General features: G+C 43.3%; 1 protein-coding gene across 5 annotated transcripts in view; it reads left to right on the top strand.

The window, feature by feature from the left end:
• The window catches only part of LOC142803886 (neprilysin-1-like), a 62,331-nt gene that overhangs the window by 20,911 nt on the left and 16,193 nt on the right, over window positions 1–25,227 (top strand). For 4 of the 5 annotated variants that reach the window (XM_075890155.1, XM_075890156.1, XM_075890154.1 and 1 more), the window contains 4 exons: window positions 5,014–5,151; window positions 10,030–10,209; window positions 17,216–17,378; window positions 24,660–24,752. In XM_075890155.1, the coding sequence (XP_075746270.1) occupies window positions 5,014–5,151; window positions 10,030–10,209; window positions 17,216–17,378; window positions 24,660–24,752 (574 nt within the window). The remainder of the gene's footprint in view (window positions 1–5,013; window positions 5,152–10,029; window positions 10,210–17,215; window positions 17,379–24,659; window positions 24,753–25,227) is intronic. The other variant, XM_075890158.1, reaches the window with a different exon arrangement.

Genomic DNA, 25,227 nt, shown 5'->3' with positions numbered 1-25,227 from the left:
TTGATAAAAAGTATACAAGTGGGAATCAAGAATATCTTGTATTTTATACTTTTCATTTACAATTGATTAGTGTAAATGTAGGGTTCTACTATGCACATCATTTTTACTTGATTTTCTTCTCCGCAATGCACTTTGCCCAATAGTCAAGCGATTTACGTTTTTTTTCTAAATTAAAGGTTTTCGATGGTTCGGGAAGCCACGTCTAAATCTGTGGCAAATCGGCCACCTCGCTAAATCTTGAGCGGTTCAAGAAAACAAAATACACATGGAGCTAAGTCTCGGCTGTAAGAAGGGCGTTCTAATAACTCAAACCTAATATTGTTGATCTTTTTAAATGATGTGATAAGTCTTGTTTGGTTGTGCATTGTCATGGGGAAACAAAAAGTTTATTCAAAAAGAAACATTGGCCTTTGTTGCAATTTGCCAGTAGTTCTCGATCCCCAAAACCACACCTTTACGTGACGGTGTATTTTGTAACATATCCCGAGGGTCGGCAACGAATGTCTGATCCTCTCACACCCTCTGTCGAGAGGAAACTGTTCACTGCTCGTTGTACCGCTTTGGTGCACACTTCTATAGCAGCAGCTAGGATATATCAAGAGAAAAGAAGAAGAGGAATTAAGCTAAAACTTGCACAGCATTACCACAACATTATATCCATGAATTTCGCGAGAACAGAAGACAATCTGTGCAATATCACAAAAGTTCTAAAAAGTCCAGGTAATTACTGACTTGCCCTCATAATAATTTAAACGTTGGCGTGCCAATAAATGAATGAACAGGCTGTAGGTTTGTACAAGTCTATAAATATGAATTTTTCAAAAAGCGCTTTCCACAGCTTTCAATACTGGGGTGAATATCACAAAATAACGTGAGCCCACAAAACGCCACGTTCATTATTTCATTGCGATATTGAGAGCTGGAGCATATGGTGAGGGAAGATATGAAATATTGGGCAGAGGCAGCACCATTAGTTATCAACCATCGCATTTCACTCGATGCCGCACATTACATTGATATTGTGACGCTGTTTTAATGCCGACAGAATAACATACGTGCTTCATCTGCAGTGCTTAGCTCACCCACGCAATCGCCCGACTGGGTGTGCTCACTTCTACACCGCTTACTTTTCTGTGGATTTCTTACTTTCAAAGAAGTGACGAAACCGGGACATGATGCCTTCTTAAAACGTTAATAATAATGTGTTGGCCGCAAGGCACCTCCTACGAAGCATTTTCGGTTCATGTATTTCTTATGTGGAAAGAACAAGGACACTAGGTGAAATTTAATCAACAGCATTTCGACTTCTATCACTGATCTTCTTCTTTCCCTTGTCCTGCGCTGGAATTCAGTCTTTTCAATGTTTCGGAATGCAGCAAATAGTCTCCTTTACAGTGACTTTTATCAAAATATATATTTGAAAGTGACTTTTAAACGTTTCTTGAGAAGAACGTTTTGAAAAAGAGTTTCAAGCGCGCATGCTTTGTAACAATATTGTTAAGGCTCCATGCTTCCTAGGTCTGCCTAAATGCAATAAAGTGAGAAAAAGGTAAACGCACTCGCTTCACACATACTTCGTCTTATAAACAATTAGAAGCTGTAGCGTTCGTAAGAAATTCACAATTGACATACGAGCTGCGTGTACTCGTTTGACTGAGCAGCAGCCCTGTGAAGCTGCGAAGAGACCGAGAGATGCATTGCAGACCAAGCATGTGGCGAGGGCCTGGACGTCACGTTTGCTTGGCCCAATTAAATTGGCTCTGCTGCGGAATAGCGTGGGCTGTGTAGTTTGACGTTGCTATTCTGTTTAGAGAGCTGCAGTGCACGTAGCTTGTACGTGTGGCAACGTGGGCAAGGTGATTCGTATCGTTCCAGATTCAAAGAAAGTTATATCTTCCGTGCCTAACGTTTACGGTTTTTTGGTATATTTTTGCATAAGTGAGTATACAAGTGCGCGTGCTAGGAAGGGACGTCATCATTTATAGCGACAATTCGGGACGAAAAATGAAAACATAGACAATATAATACTTATCCTACCGATATATACAATATATATGAAACTTCATTCCAGCCCCACACCGTTTACGCACGTATTTTAGAATTGTCTGTTCTAACGAGAACGAGATGAAAAAAAGTTTCAACATCTCTCCAGAGTGGATCATAGTAAGGTGGGGCGAAGAACCATAGAATTTTGCTAATACCGTTAATTTTCCGAAAGCCTCGCCTGACAAAACTCCGACAACCTCGCTGCATCCCGCTCTCGCGATTCCGGAGTCCACATCTCTATAAGCTTGTTTCCCAGCGCCTTGCTCTACTCACACTCTATCGGGATCCCTTTCTCGATGCGCATGGTTCGATGCAGCGTCCTCAGTGGGCAGCGTATTGGGATCCGCCTGCAGCCGCGCTCGTGGTCTATACGTACGGCGACGCTCTAGAAGATTGAGAGATAACGGGCGCGCCGGTGAATCCCCACGTAGCAGCCAATCACAGATCAGCTTCATCTCCAACGCCATCTAGTATTTATTTAACTGACCGCCATATTGCGCACATTTCTCTAGGCCAGCGCCATCTAGAAAACTAGGCGAGAAGTGGCCATGACGATACGAAATTTGTACAGCGCCATCTAGTATATCGTCACCCAACTGCAGTGTGCATGAATGGATAGATTGGATGGATTGATATGGCTGTACCCTTTAGATCAGGCGGTGGCTAACGCCACCAAGCTTTATTCTTAGTGAACCAAAAACTAGATTTATTTTTTTTTTCTTAAAATAGTGAGGTTGAGGACACGTTCTTTGCAGTTAGGGTTTCATTTTTACGCATGCTTTAACTTTAGGCACCAATCAAATAACCTCCTTTTAGTAATTCTACCCGCTTAAAGTCTATTTTGCCCTCCTTGTCCCTTAACCCCAGTGCTCTGAAAATTTCTGCGCCATCATCCTGAACTATAGTTTTGGATGATGGGTGAAGCCTGTTATAAAAAATTATCAAGTGTTCGGCAGTTTCCTCTTCCTCTCCTCACGCACTGCATACCGTGTCTCCCCCTTCGTATTTGGTCCAATATGTCTTGGTTCGCAATACTCCCGTCCTGGCCTCAAACAGTAGAGAACCAGCCCGAGTTTTATCATATACCCTTTTCTTGACAACTTCCTGCTGAAAAGTTCGATATATTTCCAGTGCAGACTTTTCAATCATGCCATTTCTCCACATATCAGTCTCAGCTTCCTTCACTTTCGCCTTAACTGACAATTCTTTTTAGTTCGGCCCCCTGCTGTTTTTTAAGTATTTACCAGTCAATTCTATGGTTCGCTTCATTCATTTTGTATTGACATTCTTCAAGTACAAGTAGTCGAATACCTTCCTAGCCCAACGCTCCTCCCCCATTTCTCTCAATTGCTTCTAAAATTTTATCTGGCCACTAGCTTCTCTGCCCTCAAATTATGTCCATCTCATATCACCTTGCACACACTAACTTAGTGTATTCCACTAAGCTCTTAAGACAAGCCTACCTTTTCCACGTTGCTTAATTTGCAATCTTGCTTGAACTTTTCATCTCATGCACAAGACCGCATTGCTGAACGTCAGACCAGGAACCATGACCCCTTTCCATGTTCCTCTCAGAACATCATACCTACTGTATTTTCACAGTGCCCGGTTTTTCATCACCGCTGCATTCCTGTTACCTTTAGTCATCACGTATATTTCGTGTTCCCTTAGGTACTCGGCCCCATTGCTTATCCGTACGCCCAGATATTTGTATTTATTTGTTTTCTCTAGCGTGACCTCCTGTATTCTAAGCTCACTACCTTCATTATCATTAAAATTCATAACTGCTGATTTTTCCTTACTGAATCTGAAATATAACCTATCTCCCTCATTACCGCAGGTGTCCATCAATCTCCGCAAATCTTCCTTGTTGCCGGTCATTTGCACTTTATCATTTGCATACATCAATGCTGGTACATCAATGCATCCTTATGGGAGAGCACCATCTATTGTATGATAAGAGAGACGCTACTGGGTTCGCTGGAGGAAGGGATTGCCCTAGAAAATAAGGAGCTTCGTCACTAAAACAATCACAAGCTTTTTGCAATGGAGGCGCCGAAAATTCAGTGTAGAATATCTGTTTAATTTGAACGTACAGAGAACTGGAGCGTAAGCAAGAACTTTTCCGTTTTACAAAACGTATTTGCAGGACTACGTGGCGTATTCCCCATATGAAACATTCACCTCCTCTAGTAATTCTACGTTTGACATGTCGCGAATATTTGGAATTTAGCTGTCAACTTCAAAGTTATATTGCGTGCTACGATTCGCTAGAATTATCACCCTTTCACATTCATGACGTATAAACGGATTATTTATGTGTAGTGTTCGTCTTCTAAAAAACGCCTGAACACCAGAATCAAGAGACGGGGCTGGGCCAATACGTAACACTCGCAATATCAGTGCCCTCAAATTAGCCTGGCTTTGGGCTGACTTGAAATAAAGAACGTTCCAAGTTGGCTTGGGTGAATCAGTGATGGATGATTGATATGTGCGGTTTATTGTTCTAAAATCGTCATATGATTATGAGAGACGCCGTAATGGAGGGCTCCAGAAATTTCGACCACCTCGGATTCTTTACGTGCACCCAAATCTGAGCACACGTGCCTACAACATTGCCGCCTTCATCGGAAATGCAGCCGCCGCAGCCGGGATGCGCTCCCGCGACCTGCGGGTCAGCAGCCGAGTTCTTCAGCCACAATACCACCGTGTCGGGGCTGCATGAATCAGTTGGATGCGTTGTAACAAATGTATTGTTGCTTTTTTGCAACGGTAGATGCACTGACTTTGGCACATGGTGTACTTTTTCGGTAAAGAAAGCAGCAAGCAAGCTTAGCAAATGTAGGATTATTGTCCAACTCTCAACTGTCCGTGGTAGTATTGTAACTTATTGAGGATTCATTTTACAATATCATACCGTTGCACAGAACTTACGCGTGAACTTGTTTATCATTTCGTACATTCCAGATTGCTGTCACCATACGATATCTCATCATAAGATTCCTGAATGAAAGCAGAATACCACTTACAAACCAGGCTCCATGGCAGAAAGCGGCTGGACTATACAAATCCTGCATGTCTCTCCTGAAGAACAACAGAAATGAGGTAATTACTGTAGCAAGACTAAACCTATCAAACACAAACCAACGGAAAGGGTTTTCTCGATCGCGAAAAGCTAGGACGCTTATTCAGCCAGGAAACCCTGGACCTTGGCGGGTGCCTCTCCCCACCTCGTGACCCATGCCCGATAGATAGTTCCGCAGCTGAGCATTGTGGCCTGGCACTGCTGCGTCGTGGTCACATGCGTCCTGTGGGCTACAATGCACACGTATACTGGTACAGCTCCAGAGTGTGTGGAAGAGGTCGGCGCCGCATTTACTGAGGTGTAAATGTAGTTAGACCGACGTCAGGGAACATATGTGGAATTGAAAATAAGCACATTTGGTATCGCCTCCACACGACTTCATGCAGTTTAGTTAGAAATTCGCACCCGGAGGGATAATGAAGCATGACAAATACATAACGTTACCTAATTTAACTATCAGCCTCATTTCTGTCGCGTGTCACTTACGTAATTTCTTCAGATATTCAATTCTTTTCTGGGTCGGGCTTCGGGCTCCGGAGACGAAAAGTCAAGGCAGACTGTGGCTGGCCTCATTACCGAGAAGTAAGAAGTAGGCTCATGACCAAAAAACTTGGCGTGATATTGAGTGTTCTAATTAAGAATATATCAACTTTTGCACAAATACGCTCAGTAGTGTAGTAATTGCGAACAACCGATTCAGATAACTGCTGACGTCTGTGTCGGTAATCTTGGCAAAGGCTAATGCGACGACCGCATCTTCTACCTCCTGTGCATTAGTTTCGATTGACGCTCCTGATAATGCGTCGCCTTCTATAGTTCACCACGGTGCCCGAAAAATCCAGGTGTCTGTGGATCTCGGTCATGTCAACATAATCCGTTTTTTGATTGCTTTGAAAGCGTTTTTTCGGAGCCTTGGCCTTTTCTTTTCCATCCGCAATTTCGTGTGATAGGAGGCCTTAGTTTTATATTTCTAGGAATGGGGAAATTCAGAAATGCGAAACATTTCTTAGCAAAGTTCGGTGAGTTTAACCATATCTATCTATCTATCTATCTATCTATCTATCTATCTATCTATCTATCTATCTATCTATCTATCTATCTATCTATCTATCTATCTATCTATCTATCTATCTATCTATCTATCTATCTATCTATCTATCTATCTATCTATCTATCTATCTATCTATCTATCTATCTATCTATCTATCTATCTATCTATCTATCTATCTATCTATTTGTCTATCTATCTATCTAGTCGCCAACAACTTTTAGCTATCATGGCCATTTGAATAACGGAATCTGTACAAAAAATTCGTATGGTATAACATGACTGCATCACAATCATAAGTTACTAATCAAAACATCAAAATCGTGATATGCGTTTCATTAATGTTATGATTCACATGCCAAGGTCTTGCTGCTGATGTAGTAGTTTTGTACGCGTGACATATCGAAAATCTGGCACGGTGTGACATGGCTGCATGGTTTCATCATGATTTTCCTCATGTGGAAATCATGACATGCGTGTCATGTAAAAAGATGACAACATTCCACACTCATGATGCCCACGCGGTTGGTTCGCTAGCTTCACACATACCGAATTCGGTATTACGTGACGTGGATAGAAGATAAAGTTATATGTCTGGCGCAAACATGATAATCATGACATGCGTGTCATGTAAAACATCACTGCTTTGCACGTCCATGATGTGCTCGTGATCGTTTCGCTAGCTTCATATATATCATATTTGGTATTACGTGACGTAAATCGCTGACGAAGGCATGTGACTGGTGCAAACATGATATTCCTGACATGCGTGTCATATAGGAGCGTGACAACATGCCACGCTCATGATGCCCTCGCGGTTGTTTCGCAAGCTTCACATACCAAATTCGCTATCAGGTGACGTGATTGACGACGAAAATAAATTACACGTCCAACACGATAATGAAAACATGCACGTCACGTAAAATATGACTACGAAACTGCAGCGCCCTCGTTGCAGTTTTGCAAACATCCCGTATACCAATTTTAGTATTTCATGGCTTCAATGGACAACGAGCACGAATGCCAGGCGCAAACATGATAATGATGACACGCAAATTATGTACGGCACAATAGACGTCAGCCTCGAATTGTTGTGCTGGTTTTATTGTGACAATTCAACCTTCCTCACTCGTGCTTGGACTATAATCGATTCTTTCTGTACGTGGGGTATACAAACTTTATTTTAGACACGCTCTTTGAATGGATATGTTGGTTTTGTGAGATATTGTAGGGTTGCAACACATGCCGTTTTCTGGCTGGTATTCACAATTTCCTTCCGTACTGCGTGGTCAGATGGGTCTCCACCATCTCCTCTAACGTACTGTTGAGTCCCAGGGCGAAAATGTCTCTTCGAAGCTGCCTAATGGTATCCCCCATCTACTTGCCAGATAAACAGGTAATATTTATATATTTCTGAACCAAAGTCATAAAAGAGCCAGAGAGTGGTTGTTTCATACCAAGGTACTTTTTAGGAAACATGTGTATTCGCCTGAGTGTTTCTAGTGAGACATCTTCCAAGCTACTGAGTGTTTATTAGCAATAGCCAGGATTTCAGGACATTTTTACGTGTGCCATAGCTTGGCGGAAGCAACAGCATGTTGCCACAACCGAATAGAAAATAAACCGAAAGTTTTCTATCTTACGAAAAAGAAGCTACAGTTATCAAAAAGAACTCCCAGGTATATGTAGCAGAAACAGGCTGAGGCACTAAGTAGCATTAAAAACTGAGAAAGTTGGTAACGAATCATAGCTGGTCGTGGAAAACAGCAAAAAAAAAAAAACGAATGCAGAGCAAACGATACTAGACAGCGCACGTCTTATGCTCATCATTTACTCTCTATTTGTTTTTTGCTCTCTTTACTTTGACCAGCTAAGAACTGGGGCATTGTGGTTAAATTACACTATTGAACTACTAAGGTTATGGGTTCTCGGGTCAATTTAACAGCCCCAGATTGGAAACACAAGTGGTCTCAATTTTAAATGATAAACACTCTAGAAAGCCACATGGTTTGTAGTGCTATATTGTCAATTTAACAAATGTGGCAGTGGGTCTCTGCTACATATAAGCGTGGTCCTTTCTGGTAACCAGCTTTCTTGTGGGCAGTAATAATTTTTTGTCTATCTTGCATACAGTTGCGACCGGCCACCGCTGTCGCAGACGAAAGAGGGCACTACGTTCAAATGTCGGCATGTCCTGGTCATAATAACATTCTGTTTATAAAGGCTGAGCATCCTTATCATAGAGGCTTTTGCTATTGGTTTATTTCGCGCTAAGACGCTTATCCTGGAGGGGAAAGTTGGGAGGGGGGTGAAAAAATCTTGCTTTTTGTGCTTCTCCCGAAGGGTGAGCAATATGCACTTCTGAGGCAAGCATTAAAGCCCTTGACGTCTGACGCAAGCTTCAATTATCCGTACCGCCTGCTGTAGAATTTTCTGTGTATGCACAGCTCCCTTTGGTTACCTAATGATGACGTCATAGGCATTGGTGCTGTGTTTGAGATTTAAAGTGTGAGACAACAGCAATGACAATCCTATATCCCGAAAATTAAAGAGAAGATGAGCTAAAGCTTACTTTTGAGGAGTACCTCGACTGCCTAAATTGAGTGTTTTTGAGCTCAAGTTGAAAACACTCAACAGAGCTCAGCAGAGCTCAACGCTGACCTCTGCTGTCCTCTCGTGTTAAAAAAAAACTCGGACATAGGAGTGAGTTCGCCCACACAAACTGTGTTGATGCAGGTACTCAAAAACAGATAATGGGCAATGTTGCTGAAGGCTTTTGTGAGCTCAAATCTCTGGTTCTTATGACGGAGATCCCGCCCAGCTTGTAATGCTGAACGTGCAAAATGGGGTCCTCGATTGACAGTCCAAAGTAGAAGCCATTCGGAAAGATTGATAAATAGATAGATAGATAGATAGATAGATAGATAGATAGATAGATGGATAGATAGATAGATAGATGGATAGATAAATAGATAACTAGATATATAGATAAATAGATAGATAGATAGATAGATAGATAGATAGATAGATAGATAGATAGATAGATAGATAATCTATTGCTGATCGTGGTAGTCCTATTCAAAGTGCAAGGCGTGATGATGCCAGCAGACAAAAAGTACAGTACGCACACAATGGCGCTCCATTTGTGTGTACTGTTCCTTTTGATGCTTACCGTCGTCCAGTCTTACGCTTCCAATATCCAGCACTGACACGCCCAGTTTGTCATGTTTACATTGTTCGTTTATGTTGTTGCATACAAAAAGTGTCACAGGTAGAGTTGCATGTTTCAACAGAATTGCATGTTTCAAAATCAACAGCTCTTAACATCAGCAACCTGATGATCCCATCCTGTGCGCCAACAAACCCCTTCCCCCGTTGAAGTATAGTGTACGTCTGAATACCACCCCTTTATTATGCGGTGCGTATGCGGCCATGAGATGCCGCAAAGCAAAACTTTGCTGACCAATTTGAATGAATTATATTAGCGCGATGCATGAAGTTTGTTGGAAATATCTTCTTTATCATTTTAGTTGGAGTTCTCGGCCATTTCGTCCACCACTACTTCATTTCATTCCATTGCAGTGCCTGGTGAAAAGTAGCGTATATTCGGAAAAGGAATTCACGGCAGACAGGCCATCCTATTTGCTCACTTACTTCTTCAGTATGTAGGCAACGGTGTTCATTTTACATGCCTAGTTATAGTCTTTTTGAAAGCATAACATTTTGTAGCTCATAGAAGGCTAAAAGGGAAATTTAGTAAATAAAAAAATCACAACGTTAACCTTATTGTTGATTTTGTGCGCTTTTATCTCATCAATTACATGCACTTTTACTTCATATATATTTGAAGGCTGAGGATCTGGTGACGTGGATGAGAAACATGAACCTTGATATCCACAACGAGACAAGAATTCAATTAGTGGATCCAATTGATATGATTGTAAGATGTTCGCTGGACTTGGGAGTGCCAGCCATACTTTACTTTCAACCACAGGACTACCTATTCACCAATAAAAAACGAGTTATTGAGGTGAGCAAACTTTTTTTGCGGCGTAGACGTTGTACATAAAGCACGTCATATAATACTCATAATATTTATTTTTTTATTTATTTATTTGTGTCAATACTGCCAGTCTCACACGGAGACCAAGACTGGTAGACATACTGACACAATGTGAGCAAGCATAACACAAGGAAAAAAAGACAGCACGTTACAGACCACAATTGTGTATCGTATATAAAAATAGGGTAGGGTAGAGATGTCTAAAATGCATAGTGTACATTTAAATCATGTTTTTCTTCAGTACAACATTAGTATTTACAACGCAATAATAACACTACCAAAACGTATTGTAACATAAACAATCATGTAAACAATGGTAGAAAAATGTGCGTAAACATAAATCGTTTCTTTTTCGTGTTTAATGCATATTTTCTATCGCACCACAGAAGGTTGACGGTGATTGAATGTTTGCAGTTGTTGGGTCAAGGTTCACCTTCCTAACTGCAGTAGGGAAAAATGAATATTGGAATATGTCAGAGTTAAAGAAGTATTCAGCTAGCATTTTATTGTGTCGATTGCGTGATATACGGGACCTAGAAAAGGTGATGTAAATTGAAAAAATTGTGTTAAAGCGATGATGCAGAATGCTGTGCATAAGCTTTAAGCTAGCTTATTTTGCTCCTTCTGCAAATGTGTGGTCTGAAAGAATCTAAGTTTAGTTGGTGAATCAGTGGAATTGTATTTGTTGTCAATGAATCGTATCGCTTTTTCTCAGACTTTTTTAGTTGGGGTACGTTGGTAACATTGTGGGGAACCAAACAGTGCTAGCGGATTCCAGCACTGGCCACACAAAGGTTGTATAACTTTGTAGTGTGATGTGACTGGGAGAAGACTTGAGCGACCTTTTAAGGAAGAACAACGTACGGGTGGTTTTTGAGATGTTGGCAAAATGTTTCTTTCACTTGAGGTCAGATGTCAGCGTTAGTCCTTGATACTTGTGTTTATAAACTTCAAGGTTTAGTGCCATTAAATGAGTAGGCAAACTCTACAGTGTTTTTTTTGTTGACACCGTCATTGACACGGATTCGCTATAGGGTTGATAGGCATTCGCTATTGTTCACGCCATGTTTTCATTACGTTAAGTTGTCTGTTTAGAGGGACGTAGTCTTCATAACATTTTATTTCTTCATACATAACACAGTCATCCGCGAAAAGCTTTATGTCGCATTGCACGTCAGTAACAATGTCAATATTATATATATAAAATGAAAGTCGTCCTAAGACCTAACCTTGTCGCACACTAGAGGAGATTGAAACAATATTGGATAATGTTTTATTGAGAAAGACAAATTGCGAACGCTAGGAGAAAAAATTACCAATTCAAGCAGAAATGCTGAAACTGCCAATGATTGCTTCTAGTTTTGCAATTACCTTGCTGTGCCAAATACGATCAAGCGCTTTGCTGAAATCTAGGAATACATTTCCTTTATGGCCGCGATCGTCAATCACCCGTGCAAGATCGTGAACAACTTCAGTGAACTGCGTTGCGGTTGACATCCCGCGTCTAAACCCATGCTGGCTAGATGTTAGTACGTGGTTTTCTTCAAGATTTACAGTGCCGTGTTTCAATATTATATGTATTAGGATCTTGCATGATGTACTGATAAGAGAAATGGTTCGGTAGTTAGAAGAAGCGTTCATGTCACCTGGTTTATGACGTGGTATTACCTTTGCTTTCCTCTAGTCATTTGGCACACGCGCAGTTGAAACTGACATGTGATAAATGATGCGATCGTGTCGGCTGCAGTATTCTGCGTATTTTTTCGGAAATTGGTTTGCAACATTATCAGGACCGCTAGAATTTTTCGCATCTATTCCGAGTAGAAGGTTCAAGATTTTCGAATCAGATATGGTAAGTAGATGCATGCTCGATCCTGCAAAGCAGCTGGGGAAAGAAACCCGTTGTCTGTAATAAATACAAACGGAAAATATTTGTTGACTGCATCAGCTTGAACAACATTTTCGTCCTGAGGACGTTGCGGCATTAAAGTGGTACGCGCACGAAAGTGATCTCAAAACTTCTTTGCACCAGTTTTTGAAACTAAGGTGAGAGGGTATCATTGTATTGTTTTCGAGACTCGTTCCGCTTTAGTTTCAGCTCTCGTTTGGCGCTCATTAGTTTAAATTTCTGGACTGATTGACTTTGTCTTTTTCAAGGAACGACGTCACCTTTTGACGTTTCATTTGGCATGTATTACTTGACGCGTTACCTATTGGTTGTATTTTCTTGTTTTCCTAGTTTTAATGGGAAAAAATTGGCAATGCAGTCGTGTATTATTGTCTTCAAGTTTATCCCAAGGGCATTCACGTCTGTCAATGGCTCACAAGCAAGTTTTGAAAATGGTGTAATTTCATGAGCCAGGTATGTCACAGTGCTTGCGTCGTTATTTCTCAAAGTCTATACTTTTTCTTTCAAAGAACTTTTTTTGAAATAGAGCATGACAGAGACAGGTGGCATATGGTATATCGAGGTCGGATATTCCTTCCACAGTACTTGTTCGAGCTTTGTTTACTGCTCTGGTCTAGTAAAGCTATTCATTCGAGTAAGGTACGCGCCTAGGATGTTGCATTTTTGAAACAATAGCCTTCATCATTGGTAAATTATCACTTTTCTTTATGATATTTCGATTTCTTGTAGCGGGCATATAGATATCATTCTCCATTCCTCAAGAAAATGCGACAGGTTGAACGGAGTTATAATGCGTTGTTGTGCAAATGATGGATTAGGTCAAGTTTGAAATATTGAGCTTTATGATCAGGAATTAGACAAATGGTATTGAATGACCAGGACATCTAGCTCGTGACAACGCATGCTGTTCTGCGTAATTTTAAGAAATGTCTAAGACGCTTTGTGTCCTCTTGACTAGTAACAGAGATTCACTTGCCTCAAGTTCGAGAATAGCCTACCGATGATTTTTCAGAACTAAAAGCGTGACCGAATTAGTAATATTCTGAGAGCTTACTGCTTGCGTACAGGTTCCCAAACACAACTTGGTGACACCACTATATGACAGCAGGGCCGAGTTCATCGGCTTCAACATATTTGCTACGCGTAGTTTCAGCAAATGGACAAGGAGAACAAGCTCGCTTGCGATGTGGTGTTAACTATAAACTGGATATCATGCTTGTTAACTTGAGCTTAACCACCGTATCGCTCTGGAGCCTTGCCGTGGGGATCTCGAGGATGTGAAAGTCCTCTCCTTGCCCTTTGCGAACGTCGCTTGCGGGGTCTGATGCACAGCAATTCGCAAAATGATTAGGCTTGTGACACAACGAACCCTTCTTTGTAAAGACTGGTGAGTGTTTGCGTATGTGAAAGTGGTTGCACCTGCAACAGCAACTTTCTTTCGCTTTTGTTTCTTCTTTTTTTGGAGGGGGGGCGAGGGGGGGGGTAGATTTCATGTCGATGCTTTGAGACCGCATGTGCACTTTCTCCCTTTTAAGTCATACTTAGTTTCACTGTGCTACCCTATCCACCACCCTGCATGTTTTCTCTGATTTTTGTACCGCCAACTGATTTCTAGCATTTTCTCGCATGGTTTTGGATAGTGCGAAGCAAACAACACTCTTTCCCTTATTATCAATTCTTGCAATGCCAGAAAGTTACGTTGTGCTTCCTGATATTTCAAGTCACTACTATATTTCTCAAGTGGCCTTTCTTGAGCTAGGATTCAAGTACGCAACACAAACTCTTGTGTGCTTCAAAAGGTGTCAGTTATTTTACCACTGTCTCGTACGTGCTTGACCTTGTTGGGCCCGAAATGAAGGTCACTGAACATATTTGCGTGCTCCTTGCGTTTTTTCTTTAACGGTGCGGGAGGGCGTTTTGAGAGGTAGACAGACGAGCCGACGGACTCGCTGCATGCAGGCTTGTGCACAACTTCAATGCTACAAAGCCATTTCGCGTGGCTGGCTAAGTTATTTACCTCAAAGCCACGCAGAGAAACGCATAAATACTTGCTAATTTATGCAAGTCAATATTCCGCTTTAGAAGCTGGAGTGAGGTGCACACAAGCAAGGTCAGAACATGTTCGTAGGTGGTAATTTTAGTCATTGTTTTTCCGACCACCCGAGCTAATGCTCTACTCCGGAGGGTCCGCAATCGGAACAGTTAGCACCCTTTGGATACTCTGCAAGTAATGTTGGTGTTAAATCAAACCCGAATAGTGGCAAATCTTCGGAATGGTATAGTGCACGTCGTCCAGTTTTCACCATGAACTATATATGCACAGACCTGCCACAAAGAATGCGTGCGCCTGTCAATAGTAATAACTAGATGGCGCGCACTATACATCTCTTAGGCTTGCCGCTGTTCGGGTTTCAATAAACGCTGACGGCACAATAAAAAAACAACGAGTGCCAAGGTAGCTCAGGATAGGCTGAAATATACAGTAAATAAAAGCCTGACATAACTAATCAAAAGATCATCCTGACAAAACAAGAGCATAACTGAACAGAACGCCCTGACACGTGCAAAAACATTTTCACACTCTTGTTCCTCCTTTTCTTCTTTTTCCCTTCCCTCGTTTTTTCCACACCACACTATACATGGCTAAGCAATACACGGTTTACCTTTTTTCACAACCTACATAAATGGTCTCACCTTTCTTTCTCCCCACATTCTTCCGGTTCGCAGCCTGACGTTCCTTTTCGGCTGCTAATTTGCGGTGCGTGACTATGCTATACACTTAATGTGTTACACATCAATTCGCCAACGTGGAGCTATAGGCTAATATGCTCTGCTTTGCCTTATCCACTCCTTTTCCTCACTCCTCCACTATTACTTTCCTGTTTTGCTGCCCTACTATAATTAATTCATTGCATCTGGGTACAGTTACGTTTGGCCCAGCAGTTCATCTAGGCAGACGCCATGGCGCGCAAGCCAGTCTGCTAGGATGCTTTCAACCCCATCGGCGCCCAGTCAGCTATATGACATCCTGTAAAGGTTCCAGGGAGTGGTCGGGTCTCAACGAAAGCTTCGCAAGACAACCCTTTTGTCGAACGGGCTGGAATAGCGTGGGACGGTGCCACTGTGGCAATTCTCTGAGAGTCAACCTCCCGACTCAGCTGTCGTCACTGATGCGAATTGCCACAAAAGTACCGACAGCCCGGAAACGTGGAAACGCGTCGAAGAAGCCGTTTTCAGGGACCGAACGTTTGGACTGCCACGTTCGAGAGAGTTCTAGAAGCCTGTAGCTGAAAGCAGTCGAGGGCCGCTGCTGACGTTCGTCTCAGCGGCCATCCTCCAGGAGGAGACTAAGAAATCTTAGCGCCACAGAACGGAAACAAAAGAAAGAAACGTAGACAACACGAGCGCTAACTTCAAACCAAGTTTATTAGGAAACACACATGAATATATACGAACTCAAATCACAGAAATCTCACGCCTACTTTTTTACACATATATTGTTATACAACGTCATACAAAAACAAAAAATGTAATATCAGGAAATAAACAGGTAAACGCGCATGTGTAAATGGAACCAAGAAAACTTAGAAAAAAACTTAACAGCCCCCCGAAAAACCCTACAAACGAAAAATGTGACACCAACTGCGCATGCTTACCTCGGTGAAACTATGAAAAACGGGCGGTGTCTCAATATCCTGGGCGGTGTCTCAATATCCGTCTACGCGAGCACCACAGCTCTTTGAAAGGCACACCGACATCCCACTTGGCATTACATTGCCGTCAGTGTGGCTGTACTCCAATGTTCGATCAAACAGCTGTGCTATTCCGTCACAGAGAGCAGTTAACCCGAGAATTAGTTGAGGCCTGCTTCATCCGAAAACGTGGCGAGAAGTGCGTGAGTCATCCGTCTGTACTCCTTCACGATAAAGAATTTTCATTCCTAATGAGCACGTTTTCATAGTTTCACCGAGGTAAGCATGCGCAGTTGGTGTCACATTTTTCGTTTGTAGGGTTTTTCGGGGGGCTGTTAAGTTTTTTTCTAAGTTTTCTTGGTTCCATTTACACATGCGCGTTTACCTGTTTATTTCCTGATATTACATTTTTTGTTTTTGTATGACGTTGTATAACAATATATGTGTAAAAAAGTAGGCGTGAGATTTCTGTGATTTGAGTTCGTATATATTCATGTGTGTTTCCTAATAAACTTGGTTTGAAGTTAGCGCTCGTGTTGTCTACGTTTCTTTCTTTTGTTTCCGTTCTGTGGCGCTAAGATTTCTTAGTCATGCATCGTTACCAACCTGCCCAACTCGCCGCACTCATCACTCCAGGAGGAGCTCAACTTTACCTCTTCTGACTCTACCTCCTCACCCTGCGGTGCCTTCAAGGCGTGGGCCGAGTGCGTCATTGTGTGGTGCACTCGTGATTACTATTGTACATGTTCACCCACGTTCTTCTACTCACGAGTGGCCCAATTGCTGCACCTTTTCTGGTTGGTGGACCACTGAGACATCACGCCCCCGGATTCGCCGCAACAGTGGTCACCGCCTTCTCCGGACTGCCGTGTAAAAAATCAACCGGCTATAAAAGCCAGAAAATTTTGTAAATAATAGCTCAATGACAAGCTGAATCATGAGTGGAATCTTTGTACATAGCTGATTCTTTGCTGAATCTCTGTACACTTTCATCTTTCAACTGTCATGTAAATAAACGTTCGTTCAGTCACTTCAAAACGCGTCTCCTCACTGGTGAGCATCGGCTATGTAGACAATGGCGGGGTGCCAGCTACCGTAAAGAAACCCGCCGTACATGCCATCGACCTCGAGCCCTTAACAGTACGTTGTGCATGGTTTTGCTTACACGATGCCAGACGACGAGAAGCGGTAGCGACAGCGTACAACTGCAAGACCCTGAAATGCTGTGCATCTTAATATATTGTCAATGCGCAAAACACGTGTGCTCTGTGCAGCGTAAAACATTTCCCTTGTAATTCACCAAATGATGAGATATGTAGTATTTAACAAAGTGTCGCACCCTAAACCTCTTTTTTTTCTAATTTTCTGGCAGCTTCGTTTCAGCGGCGAAGAAAGAAGTTGGTTGAAAGGTCGCACCAACTACCCAGACAGCTTTAACCAGGATTATTACGCAAAGTTGCTCCGCTGGTATGGTGGCAAGCCCAGCAGCCATAATAATCAGCTGGCCTCGAAGATCGTCAAATACGAAAAACATCGTGAGTAACATTCTTCTTTTTGATATTGAGAATGACGCTATTGAGAAAAGCAGGTTAAAGTTTTTAAAATGGGTCTGTAGTTGGGTACTCTTCAATATAGGACACAGTATTTCTTACTGATTCACAAGTGTTCAAGCTTAGCCTAGTAGGTCTGGGATGATGATGGCAAATTTTACAGAGCAAGAACATAATAAAATCATAGAGCCGGGCAAAAAGTAGTGCTGATCTCTAATTTATATTTATTTTGGACCATTGCAAAATTTGTACGTAAAAATTAGAATAACGACCAGCCTAATCAATACTTTAACAGCAAATCGCAACACGTGTTCATGTTTGTCCCAAAGCCCGGCTAAGTAGTCATCCTTAAACCATGACTGTGCCAGGAATGGGGTGCTTATTCATTCGTTGCCTAATTTGTGCGTCTTCCTCGGCAATATCGTGCGGGATAGTAATATTGTTACGTCTACTAGAGGGTTTTATTCCCTCTCGTAGACGGCCGAGATCAATAGGCAGGGATGACCTCACCTCTGTCTCCGACGTCCAACAGCACTGCCACACGTTTGAAAAACTGAAGACTCGCCGCATGGCCCCGAAATTCGGTAGGCTGGCAAATGTGACAACTGTCGCCAGCGTCGACGTGAGCCCGCCCACCGACCTTGCCGCTACCATTCGGGCAATAGTGCGTAAAGAGCTGCAGCGACAAGGTATTGGGGTTGACAAGACCATTCCTTATCCTCCTACCAATCCACCCCACTACACGGCGGCGCCATTAGCTCCTTTGCCACTATCGGTATGTATGGCAGACATCAGCGAAACTGGAAATCCGCGGCCACATCGTGACTCATTAGCGGCCGACCAGCGCTATGGCCAACGCCTTCATCACGGCCCCACCACACAGAGGTGGGCTGCCCCTGCTCAGCAAGGTCGTCACCAACCCTTCACATCTGAGTGGTCTCCGTATTTGTTCGGTGGGCGTCCTCTACACGTCTGCTACAACTGTGGCTTCGAAGGCCACATTGCCAGGTATTTCAACTACCGGCAGCCGCCAAGGACTGACCGATCACCGAGTTATAACCGTTCCGGCGTTACCCGAGCACCGAAATTTCCGGAAAGCGCGTCTTATAAAATTTCAGGACCACTACAAAACCAATCTCCGGCCTCTGACCGCAGTGTGACACCACCGCCTGCCCCTCGCGCCAACCGATCACCATCTCATCGGCGCCGCCACTCCAAGCCTCCTACGGAAAACTAGCCGGCGCGGCCGGTGGAGGTGAGGTCGCCAGACAGTCTTCAATTTCAACAGATATACCTCCATTAGCTTCCATGTTTATAAATAAGGTTCGAGTGCTTATCGATGGTGTACCAACAATGGCGTTGGTGGACACAGGTGAAATGATGCCAGTGATGAGTTTAGTTTTCACCAGCCTTCTTGGGCGAAAAGTTATGTTTTGTTGGAACCGTCCTGATACGTTTCGTGGAGTGAGCGGAGAGGTGTTACAACCTGTTGGTGTCTGCACTGTGACTGTTAGTTTGGCTTGCAAGAACTTTGTTGCAGAGTTTGCTGTTCTCCCTCATACTACGCATGACATTATTCTGGGACTCGATTTCTTGAAGCTATGTGGTGCCACTGTCAATTGTCGCACAGGACAAATTACAGTATATTCTGATATCCCAGTTGCGTTTATAGAAAACTCGCCCTGTCAGGAAAGTGCTCTTTGCGTTTCCGGGGACTCTAATGTGCCGCCATTGTCTGCGAAATGTGTCCCTGTTGTCTGTTCACCTGCAAGCGAGAAAACATTTGACGCAAATGTGGAGCCCGTGCATCTCAGTGTCATAAAGAAGACAGTTTTAATACCTTACTGCACGCTATTGGTTGCGCAAGGGCACACTGGTTTATGGGTGATTAACTGCTCTGATGAACCAACAGTGCTTCCGGAGGGTCGGAAACTTGCAGAGATTCGTGAACATCAAGTATTTTCGCTTGCCATCCTCTAAGAAAGCAGCGATTGCCCGGATATGACCCATTGCGATATTCTGCATGCCATTATGGCTATGATTGAAAAGTCACTCAGCCCCAAGGAACGTATTGAACTGGCGAGTATTCTGCGCAAACATGCCGGAGTATTTGATTTCGCTCAGCACGATCCACCGTCATTTCCTGCTTCTCGTATAAAGCACCAAATCGACACGACATCCCACAGACCTCTCCGGCAGAAACCATATCGTGTATCACCTTCGGAGCGTGCAGTGATCAATGAACAGGTTTGAGAGATGCTCAAGAAAAATGTAATTCAAGAATCATGTAGTCCGTGGGCCGCTCCAATAATTTTAGTGAAGAAGAAGGATGGGACATGGCGATTTTGTGTTGACTACCACCATCTCAACGCCATCCCTATAAAAGACGTATACCCACTCCCGCGGATTGATGATGCTATCGACTGTCTGTCATCGGCCTCTTATTTTTCGGCTGTGGATTTGAGGTCAGGCTACTGGCAGATTCTAATGCACGAGGAAGACAAGGCAAAAACGGCATTTGTTACAACATGGACTATTTGAATTTATTGTGATGCCGTTTGGACTCTGCAACGCACCTGCAACTTTTGAGCGCTTTATGGACAACATTCTGCGTCGATTGAACTGGGAAGTGTGTATGTGTTACTTGGACGACGTTGTAATTTTTGGGCTCACCTTTTGTGAGCACAACACGTGCCTCGGCCTCGTGCTGGACTGCCTAAGCAAAGGTCGCTTGGTGCTTAACTCAAAGAAATGTCGTTTTGGAGAGTGCCAAACACTCGTCCTTGAACACTTAGTAGACAAAGAAGGCATACGACCAGATCCCGCCAAGACGGCCGCAGTGGAAGCATTCAAGCAACCTCACTCGGTGAAAGAACTCCGCAGCTTTTTGAGGCTTTGTTCATATTTTCGCCTATTTATTCCTGGCTTTGCCAATATCACATACCCGCTCACGTGTCTGCTTCAGAAAGCTGCGCAGCTTGACTGGACCCCTGAGTGTGAGTCTGCTTTTTCGGAGTTGAATTTCTTTTGACGTCTACTCCGATTCTTCGACACTTCAATCCTCTGGCTCCCACTGAGCTTCACACAGACGCCAGCGGTACTGGTGTAGGTGCTGTCCTGGTTCAGCGCTTGGATAACCAAGAACACGTCGTAGCGTATGCAAGTCGCTCACTCAGCAAGTCCGAGCCTAACTACACAGTCACAGAGCAAGAATGCCTTGCAGTAGTCTTCGCAGTGCAGCGCTTCCGGTCCTACCTGTACGGACGCCCCTTTACCGTCATGACAGACCATCATGTTCTCTGCTGGTTGGTCAATCTGCGTGACCCATCTGGTCGGCTGGCGCGCTGGGCACTTCGTCTACAAGAATACGACTTCAGGGTTTCCTATAAAAGCGGCCGACGACACGCTGATGCAAATTGTCTTTCGCGACTACCGCTTCCAACGACGGAATGTGACGCGGACAACTTCGACAACTCGACACCTACATCGCATCACTGTACCAACCATTTCATGATGCCAAGGCCTTTAAGGATGAGCAACAAGGGGACAGCACCATACAGCAACTTCTTGCTACCAAACCAAAATCATCGCCTACACGCTTCTGCATCCAAGACGGGCTAGTTTACAAAAAGAATTACACCTGCACCGGCTCACGATATCTTCTGCTTGTTCCGGAGAGTCTTCGGGTTTGTGTCTTAGTGGATATGCATGATGACACAACATCCGGTCATCTAGGCACAGCAAAAACTCTTTGCCGTCTCAAAGAATGCTTCTACTGGCCCAAAATGCACCAGATGACGAAACAATACGTATCAGCTGTAACGAGTGCCAACGTCATAAGCGCCCAATAAGTGCTCCTCCAGGGCAAAACATCCGCTGCCGCCCCCTAGAACTCTATTCGAGCAAGCCGGGATGGACCTCTTTGGGTCCTTTCTCCGGTCTTCTCATGCAAATCGCTGGATAGTCGTCTGCACCGACCCTTTAACACGATACTGCGAGACAGCTGCCATACCATCTGCAACTGAAGCCGATGTGTCTCTCTTCTAGCTACGTTTTGTAATTATTCGACATGGACCTCCCAAAAATGTAATCAGTGACCGTGGCCGACAATTAGCAGTAGACGTAGTGGAAAAGATGCTTCGTGTCTGTGACTCAAGGTTCCGGCACTCTACACCATATCATCCGCAAACCAACGGTCTAACTGAACGAATGAACATAACTCTCTCGAACATGCTGTCTATGTATGTCGCATCACATCACAAGGACTGGGACAGTATTCTGCCTTTTATCACATATGCATTGAACACCGCACAGCATGAAACTACCGGCTACAGTCCTTTCTTTCTTCTATATCCTCGACCACCTCGTCATACCCTGAATACCATCTTCCCGTGTTTGGACCACCATGATCAATGCATATCTGAGATCATCTGTTGGGCAGAAGAAGCTAGACGCCTTGCTTATTTGCGCATTCTTGATTTGCAAGATCGCGCGAAGGCACATTTTGACCCCCGACGCTGACACGTGACGTACAATCGCGGCGACGTAGTGTTGCTGTGGACACCAACTAGAAAACGCGGTTTGAGCGAGAAACTGCTAGCACACTATGCGGAGCCTTATTTTGTTCTAGACCGTATCAGTGCTTTAGTTTACCGCATAGCGCGTCTCCATTCGAACGACCGACGGTCTGCAAAAACTGAACTTGCTCATGTTGCACGTTTGAAGCGCTTTATTCATCGAAAGACTGTTTGACTCGCCCAGTGGGTTTCGTCTGCGCGGAGGAAAATGTTATCACATATGTAATTTAGGTATGTGCACTTGTGTAGCGGGGAACAGGTAGGTGGCAAGAGAAGAGGACGTTCGGTTGATGACAAGAGCTCGTGTCCCTTCATTAAACTTTTACTTGCACAGAGCTGGTCTGGCGATATCCCCCCTGTGTCCATTCTGCGAAGAAACGGAAACAATAGAGCATTTCTTTATAACATGTAAAAACTATTCATTAATTAGGAAAAGACTTTTAATTGTTCCGTTTCAAGCAGTAGGTTTAAATTTAACTGCAGATAATGTTCTAAGTTTCGGTGCCTTTAGCTTGGGACATTGCCACAGGAGCGTATTCGATGCTGTATGCAATTTCATTCGAGAATCAAAGCGCATGTCATAATAATGCCTGCTTAAATATATTTCTGAAGACACTTGTCTAATTTTGAATGAAATTTGCATATTCATTTGATTGTGACCGGGTGAGATAAGCTCGATTGTCTGGTCTACTCAAAATTTCTGTCTTCCACTGTAGTATTACCTCACCTTTTCTCTTCTTGATTCAATCTTCAATTATTTGATTAGTTTAATATTCCTTTTTAGTTAATTATTATTTTCTATTACATCATTAGTTTTTTCATTAAGGATAAACCTTTTAATATATCTCATATAGGATACTTCTAGATTTCATGGCCAATCCCCCATAGTGGGTATGTGCCAGTGCGAAGGGGCAACAACAACAACAACGACAAGAGCTCGCTGGTGCGCGTTCACTCCTATATACCGTCCAGTCGACCGTTGCGTCGGCTCTGAATAAACCCCTCTCGTAGACGTAACAATATTATTATGTGGACTTTTACGCCCCAGAACCACCATGTTGTTATCAGACACGCCACGTGGTGTAGGGCTCTAAGGTGTTCTTTTCCATGCACTGACATCACACAGTACGCAGGCCTCTATCATTTCGCCTCCGTCAGAATGCGGCAGCCGAGATATAACCCGTGATCTTCGGGTATGCAGCCCATAACTTTTGCCACTAATCCAGTGAGGCGCAAATGCGGGTGGGTTAGCTTGAACCAGTGCCTTGACATTATGGAGCATTGATTGAAAAAAAGGACTGCCTCCACAGTCTCGGCAGTGAATGCCTTGGTGTCCCTGTACCGCATCATGCACGTGTTTTCGGTGTTCACGCATGCAATCGTTCTTCCCGACATAAACTTTTCAACACGTCAGTTGAATTGGATACACGACGCCTACTGTGACGACGGAGCAAGCGATGTAAAAGAAAATTCTATGTCTAAACCTAAGAGACAAGAAGAGAGCAAATTGTATCAGGGAAGAAACCGGGTTTACGGATATCATAGTTGAAATCAAGGAGAAGAAATGGACATGGGCCGGGCATGTAGTGCGTAGGCAGGATAACGACTGGTCATGAAAGATAACTGACTTGATTCCCAGAGAAGGCAAGCGGGCTTGGGGGTGACGCAGAGTTAGGTGGACAGATGAGATTAGGTAGTTTGCGGGTACAAAATGGCAGCAGCAAGCACAGGACCGAGTTGACTGGCGGATCAAGGGAGAGGCCTTTGTCTTGCAGTGGATGTAGTCAGGCTGATGACAATGATGATGACATAGCAGAGAACGTTGCCTCACCTGTCCACAACAGATCAATAAATGGAGTGTTGTTTTTGCTTGCATAGTCTCTGCAGTGTATCAAATGCTCTGTATGCCACGTAAACGCTTTAGGCCTGACTAATCTTCTTTAACCAAGGCGAAATGGCATGCCCATTGAAAATAACCTGTGAGAAATAGCGTTCCCTCTGCAGAAAGCACCGTCTACTCGATTCTGGTGACGGGTGGAAAGAATTATGCAGGTCAGACCAGCATTTACGTTAACGACCGCCTGCGTGAGCACCAAAGTAACGTGAACAATATGGTGCAGGACTACCATAGCATACACTGCCGGGTGCCGGGACAGTGGTTGCAGCCCTCACTTCAATTACGGTGCTATAGTGGCAAGACATAGGTTACGGAGAAGTTTTGAATGAAATGTATAGCATTGGTATTTAAATTCAAATGACGTGAAACCCAGTATATATTCATGTGAGACGTTACACTGAATGGGAGTCAAGCAACACATCACAATAATACTAATAAATGAGACTGAATATGATGATTTGTTGCAAAATAAGTTCCGGGTTGCATCTCTTCTTTTGAAACCACCATAGTTGAGCATTATTATTTTCTCGTTGAAATATTTCATGCACTTTAATGTTGCGTTATAATTATCGCTTAAGTAGCTTCTAAAATGTCACTTTTGGAATATCCACAGCGAGTTTCTCACTCTGTAGGTTTTCATTAAAACATCAACTGATTCCTACTTAGGGCATGCAGCCGCGTTGCAGCAATTAGGTAGGATGATACGGCCTATTAAAATCTAAATATGTAAATCTAAAATCTTGTTGTACTGCGCTCTATTTTCCATTTTAACGTGCGTATTCGGTTTTGCAGTTAGGAGCATCGTCAACGATCATACCATTGACATCCCCTCTTTTGTGGCCGTTGGCGACCTCCACACATACACGAGTCCATACGTCACTAAAGGTTCGTGCTTGTTTTCTGCCAATATCGTGTTTGAACTGTCCTGCTCAAAATGCGCAAGTGTGTACTAGAAGCTAATAATTAAATGAGATTGACGAACACTTTCGGAACAGTGAGACGAATGCTGAATACCTGTAAACCAAAATAAAAGTAACTGGTGTACATGTTTTACAACGCGTGGAAAATATTTTCTATATACTGCATTTCCTGCTTGTTCACATGAAACGTGGCAAATGAATTCGGCTAGAGGTGCTTAATTAGGAAAAGAAACAGCGCTATCTTCCACTAAAGGCAACCAGGTGAGAATGCAAAGCAGCACTGGCTATTCTCTTTTGTTTTTTTTTACTTCCGATCGTATGTTTCCGTGTGTGTTTAATTTGTGTAAGGAGTTAGTTATGCATATGTTGTGTACAACCTATTTAAGCCTTCCTCCAAAGTATATATTACTCTGTGTGTGTAATCATCGCACCGTAATGTC

This window comes from Rhipicephalus microplus, chromosome 3 (assembly GCF_043290135.1).
Source record: "Rhipicephalus microplus isolate Deutch F79 chromosome 3, USDA_Rmic, whole genome shotgun sequence".
Lineage (NCBI taxonomy): Eukaryota > Metazoa > Arthropoda > Arachnida > Ixodida > Ixodidae > Rhipicephalus > Rhipicephalus microplus.
The sequence above is the reverse complement of the archived record's forward strand: the minus strand, read 5'-3'. Positions and strand labels throughout refer to the sequence as shown.